This window comes from Alligator sinensis, unplaced genomic scaffold (genome assembly GCF_000455745.1).
Source record: "Alligator sinensis unplaced genomic scaffold, ASM45574v1 scaffold1261_1, whole genome shotgun sequence".
NCBI classification, from domain to species: domain Eukaryota; kingdom Metazoa; phylum Chordata; order Crocodylia; family Alligatoridae; genus Alligator; species Alligator sinensis.
The window spans coordinates 538,176-544,175 of NW_005842789.1; the positions used below are offsets into that span (position 1 = coordinate 538,176).

At 56.2% G+C, this 6,000-nt stretch overlaps 1 protein-coding gene across 7 annotated transcripts in view; it reads right to left on the minus strand.

The window, feature by feature from the left end:
* Positions 1–6,000, minus strand: part of ARHGAP23 (Rho GTPase activating protein 23) — a 145,322-nt gene that overhangs the window by 35,504 nt on the left and 103,818 nt on the right. For all 7 annotated transcript variants that reach the window (XM_025191117.1, XM_014525349.2, XM_025191115.1 and 4 more), the window contains exon 7: positions 2,907–4,560. In XM_025191117.1, coding sequence (XP_025046902.1) covers positions 2,907–4,560 — 1,654 coding nt within the window. The remainder of the gene's footprint in view (positions 1–2,906; positions 4,561–6,000) is intronic.

The following is a 6,000-nucleotide window of genomic DNA, read 5'->3' on the forward strand; positions in this document are numbered from 1 at the left end:
GCTCGCTGCTAGCCCATCAGGTTTTAGGTATATATAACTGCTGCTTGCTGCAGAGCCGGACAGGGGATGGGATATAAAGAGAGGGTGCTGGCAAAGCCCACACCGCACAGAGATAGGGTGAGGAGGATGAGGAAAGCCCCTGAGTCACTACAGCTGTACTGTGGTTAAAAAGGAGGCTTGTGTGTGCCTGGGCAATCTCGTGCCCCCAGCACTCTGATGAGGTGGCCCCCTCCACAGAGAGGGTAAGAACAAAGGAGGTCCAAGTTGGGAGGACAAACAATGGTCAGGCTGAAGAGGGATGCAGGGAGAACAAGGGATCCTCGCTGTGCCAGCCCATGTGCATCTCAGGCAGCAGAGTGCCAAAGCTCCCATTGTGCTATGAGACCCAGGGTCTCCTCTGTGCAGGAGAGACAGTATGTACCAGGGAGAAAGGCCATGCCATCATCCGAGGACATCATAGGGAAAAACAGCAGAAGGCATGGTACCCGGTGGGCTGAGAGAGCCTGGCACTGAGCAGCCTAATGCCTGCAGGCCCAGGCTACCCCTGGCCACTGGGTACAGGCCTGGCTGAGCTACATGAGGTGGGACAGCACAGCACGAAGGTTTCACGAGGGGGGTGAGAGCTGGAAGGCAGGCAGAGGAAGATCAACCTCTTCCCCCAGGACCTTGGTTCTGCACAGCCCAGGTGTTGGGAAAATCATAGAATCACAGAGAAGTAGGGCTGAAAGGGACCTTCATAGGTCATCCAGTTCAACCCCCTGCCTGAGTGAGGCAGGATCATCCCTATCAAAACCGTCCTACACAAATCCATAATCTAAGCTCATAGTAGAACTACTGTCAATCCTGACATAACACAAGACCTGCACCCTAGCCTGCCACTGGTTAAGCAGGGGGACCATGGCAGCCAGTGTCCTACTGCTGTAAAGTGTTGTTAAAAAATGCTAAAGAGATCCCAAGTAGAGTCATGCCCTGCCTACAGAGGAAGGCAAAAACCTTCACAGTCTGTATCAATGAGATCATCAGGTACAATTCCTTCCTGATCCCAAATATGGTGATCGATCTGAACCTGAGCAGAGGGGCATGACCCTCTAACCAGGAACCTCTGGCTTTGAGTCCCAGCAGGACCACTGGTCCATCCCAGAGCTACACACTGCATTCCCCAAAGCAGTGGGGCCTGCCCAGGCCAGGTGATGTCCAAAATGGTGACAGCCCCCAGCCGGAGCTGCCTGTGCCCTGCAGTCTTTCTGTCCCATCCTGCTCCCCACTGGAAACACCTCTTTGCTTCAGCCTGCTCAGGGAGCCTCTGTCCTGATTAGCACAGGATCCCACAGTAGAGGGGAGAGGCACTGGCCTGGTTCCAGTCCCAACACTGACACTGAAATGACCCTGGTTAAGTCGCTTCCCCTATCTGTGCCTGTTTCCCTTCTTCACTCATGTCTCTCTTGTAAGTTCCTTGGGGCAGGAACCCTTTCACTGTGTCTACACAACACCCAGCAGTACGGACCCCAGACCCGGGTTGCAGCTCCTATGTGCTTCTGCAATACAAGACAAGGGGAAATTCCAGTACATGGACTCTCCTGCCAGCTATAAGAGTGGTGGTTAAGCATGAAAAAGGAACCATGGAGAGGTTACAGGTAGGTGTGTGCAGGACAGCAGGGACTCTGCAGCAACCAGCTCCTCAGCTTTCCCTTTTGAGCCCGGTGCTACCTCTCCTCAGGCTGGGGTGGCTCCACAGTCAGGCCACTGGGCTGCTCTGATCCCCTCCCTTCTCTAGGTCCTGATGGGCAGAGGCCATTGGCTAGAAGATGCTCCCATGCTGTGACTGCATGGAAAGCCAGGCTCTGCTGCTGGCCAGGGAAGACCTTGCCAAGTCTCCTTGCCAAGCTATGGCTGGAAAGAATGACTGCTGGGAAGCGCGGCCTGGGAGGCAACGGCCCTTGCTAACCACATCTCTGCCCTGCCCAGGCGGGTGCCGCACATATTACTCATGCACCTTCGGTTTGAATGGAGCCGTAGCAGGAGAAGTGACACTGGCTCTATCACTGATGCAAAGCGGGGGTGGGGAAATGTCTTAGCTCAGGCCCTAGCAGAAATATGCCCACTTCAGCAAAGCCAACAGTGCATGCACGGGTCCTCTGAGTGGTGGCCTCTGCAGAATCTATTCTAGGGACAGGAGATGGCCTGGCCCTGTAGAGGTAGGACTCTCAGGTTCATGGAAGAAGCACAGGTATGGCAGGGAAGGACACACTCTCTGCTTAGCAGCAGCTCAGCAGAGGAAGACAGCCTCTGGACCTTCCAGTAAGACACTTCTAACAGGCAAGAAAAAAGGCCAGCTTCCACCAATAGCCACACTGCTCTCAAGGATGTAGGTGTGCCACGGCACATAGAACAGGGCAGTACTGGGTAAGAGCTATCAGGAAAAATCAGATGATGCCTGGATGGGAGGCAGAGCATTCCAAGCCTAGTGCCCACCGCTACCAGGATACACAGATCCACTGGGAAGAGGCCATTTGCATGTCAAAGCCTACAGGAGCCCAGTGGCTTGGCCCCTCGACCAAAAGGATGCTTCATGGTGTTTCCTTGGCTTACCCCAGCAGGTGGATGGAAAACCCTTCTCCCCGCTCATCTCCTGCGCATGCAATGCTCTTGCTGCACACTCCTCTGGGTATGACCCGAACATCTCAGGGGCCATCAGCCCAACACATTGTGGCCTGTATCTTCTTCCTGATCCTGGACTTCCATTACCCTCAATTATTGTGGCTTATCCCCCTACCACCCAAGGTAGCCCCAGGGTTGGGCTTTCAGAGGCACTCTTCCCCCCCTGGCTCCCTGAGATAGAGTGAGTATGCTAGGGGGGACCCCAACTGCATTACCAAAGAGCCAGGCGAGGCACAGCTCCCACTCACCTATAAATGGAATGGATGCCAAAGAGTCTTCTGGTGCTGCCAATGGTGCTACCCGCCGGGCAGGCCGCTCCGCTACCTGCATTTCTCCTTTGCTGCTCACCGGTGGGTCACAAATGTCCGTTTCCTTCATGTCATCAGGAAAGACAAAGTTCATCTGCCTCAAGGGAGGCAGCATCTTGCGCCCAGTGGGTGGCTTTTGCCTGAGGATGACCTCCTCCTTTTTCTCCTCTGCCTCAGGCTGCAGTCGCTCCATCCCCTGAGGTGAGGATGGCTCAAGAGGCCTTACACTGCTCTCATGGCTGGTCGATCTTTGGTCCTTGGGGATTTCCAGCCCACTGCCAGAGGTGGGGTCTGGGCGAGGGGGGGCAGCAGCTGGCAGTGATGTGGACAACCCTGGCGTGGATCTGTCTGTATAAGGTGCTGGTTGGTTTCCTTGCCTCTGTGATATACTAAAGGTTGGAAGGCCACCAAAGGTAGGGTCCCTGAAGGAGAGCGCATGGAGCAAGCCAGTCCTGCGCTGGAAGGAAGGACTGTAGCTCCTGTAACCAATGTACCCCGAGTCATCCACGCTCTGGAGGTTGGGCTGGGAGGGATGTTTCTGCACGTACATGGGAGGAGCTTCTCTTGAGGAGGAGGAAGAGGGGGCATATGAACTCGGCTGGCTAGGCTGAGTTCGGGCAACCTGCCCATGGTTGGGCCTGTAAAATTTCTCTGGAGGCCATACGCACTGGTCCAGCCGTGGAGATACCAGTGCACTCTGCTCCAGTGCTTCCATGGAGCGCCCATACCTCACCAGGTAGTTATCAGACCTCGCCCGGTAAGCCCAGCTGTCATGGCTGGGCTGTAGCAGGGTGTCTTGAGAGGCACTGTGAGGCCACCCTCTGGGTGCCGGGGCATCTCCCAGGCGATCTTGCGAGACGCTGCGGTAGCGGGGTGGCATGGCATACCTCCGCTCCTCTGAGGCACTCCTGCGTGGCACTTGGTTGGAAATCCAGTTGGAGAGCGCCTGCTGGCACTCCAGCCTGCTGACAGCCTTGGTGCCACCCGAACCCTCCCAGGAGGGGCGGCCCATGCCAGCAGCCACCACACTAGTATCACGGGCATCCTTGAACCCGCAGTGAGTCCGATGCTCCGGGGGGTGCTTGGGGACCCCGTAGCATGTATGATTGGTCATGGAGGAAGCAGGAGGGACACCATACCTCTCTGGCAAAGAGGGGGCTAGGGGACCCTGGCAACTACTGCTGGAGACGTGCGAGAAGGTGCCAGGAGCTGGGGCAGGCCTCCCCAGTGGCATCCCTGCCCTCTGCTGGGTCATTCCATACTGGATCTCCTCAGTGCGGTGGGCTGGGCTGGAGTGGGTGCTGCCAAACTCACGAGGGGCTTCACTCCTAGCCTCGTTCCACGAGCTGGGGGTGGGGCTCGTCAGTGATGTGCTGTGCATGGGCGAAGATGGGCCCGAGGATGAGGGGCGGTAGGGCCTGCTGTCTGCTTGCTGCCCCTGCAAGGGCTCTGCTACCATCACCTCCCGGGGTGGTGGCCTGGACTGGAATGGGTAGGTCTTCCGAGGGTAACAGACAGGAGGTGGCTCTGGGATGCTCTGGGCCCCTCCGGCATATGGTTCATTGCCCTTCAAATAGGCATCTTGCGAGTAGGCCTGGGGAAAAGAAGAGGGAGAGCAGTTAGGGTAGCTAGGATCCAAGCATAAGAGATATTTACCCCCCCTCACCCCCTGATGGCATCCCCAAGCCCTGCCCTAACCCAGGGTTGCCTCCCGATCAACAGGGTTAAGGTCATGAGAACTGAACAACAAGCCATCTAGAGTAGGTCTAAAGCACTTCCACATCATGCCCCGTAGGACCCCACACACTTGCTCTACCTGTGCCAGTCTCAACAACAAGGAAGGGAAGCTGCCCTGCGCTCAAGCCCTCAGTACCCATCACAGCTGAGAGAGTCATGGGGAGTGCACACAGAAGCATTGCATAAGCAGTACGGGCATACCTGTAGGGGGTCAGGGAGGGTCACATGGGCAACAATGCAACTGGGCTAAGAGGAATAGACAGAATGACGGCATCAAAGTAGGAAGGCCCCAGACCAAGCCCCTGAAGCTGCTCTTTGGAAGGCACGTGACAGACCTGGTGAGTTACATGTGAACTCTGTAAGTGAGGATCTAGTTAGGGAGCTACTGGAGGGGCTGGATGTTTAAGTCAGCCGGTCCGGATGATCTCCACCCTAGAGTTCTAAAGGAACTGGCCGGGGTCATTGCGAGTCCCCTGGCACAGCTTTATGAGCACTCGTGGTGCTCTGGAGAGGTGCTGGAGGACTGGAAGAGGGCCAACGTGGTTCCCATCTTCAAAAAGGGGAGGAAGGAGGACCCGGGAAACTATAGGCCAGTCAGTCTTACCTCGATCCTGGGCAAGCTGTTCGAGAAAATTATTCTGGCACACATTCAGGAGGGGCCAGCAGGGAAATGCATGCTCAGGGGCAACCAGCACGGGTTCATCAGCGGCAGGTCATGTCAGACCAACCTGGTGGCCTTCTACGATCAGGTCACTAAATCATTGGATGCAGGGGTAGCAGTGGATATAGTCTTCCTGGACTTCTGGAAGGCTTTCGACACTGTCTCTCACCCCGTTCTCATTAGGAAACTGGGGGACTGTGGCATAGACACCCACACAGTCCAATGGGTCGCCAACTGGCTAGAGAGCCGCACCCAGAGGGTGGTAGTGGATGGGTCCTTCTCGGCCTGGAAAGACGTGGGCAGTGGGGTCCCGCAGGGCTTGGTCCTCGGGCCCGCCCTGTTCAACATCTTCATCAGTGATTTGGATGAGGGGGTGCAAAGCACCCTGTTCAAATTTGCTGATGACACCAAGATGTGGGGGGATGTGGGCACAATAGAAGGGAGCAACAGACTACAGTCGGACCTTGACAGGTTACAAGGATGGGCGGAGGAGAACAGGATGGGGTTCAACACAGACAAGTGCAAGGTGATGCACCTGGGGAGGAACAACCGGCACCATACCTACAGGCTGGGGAACTCCCCTCTTGTCAGCACGGAGGTGGAAAAGGAGCTTGGAGTCATTATTGACTCCAAGAT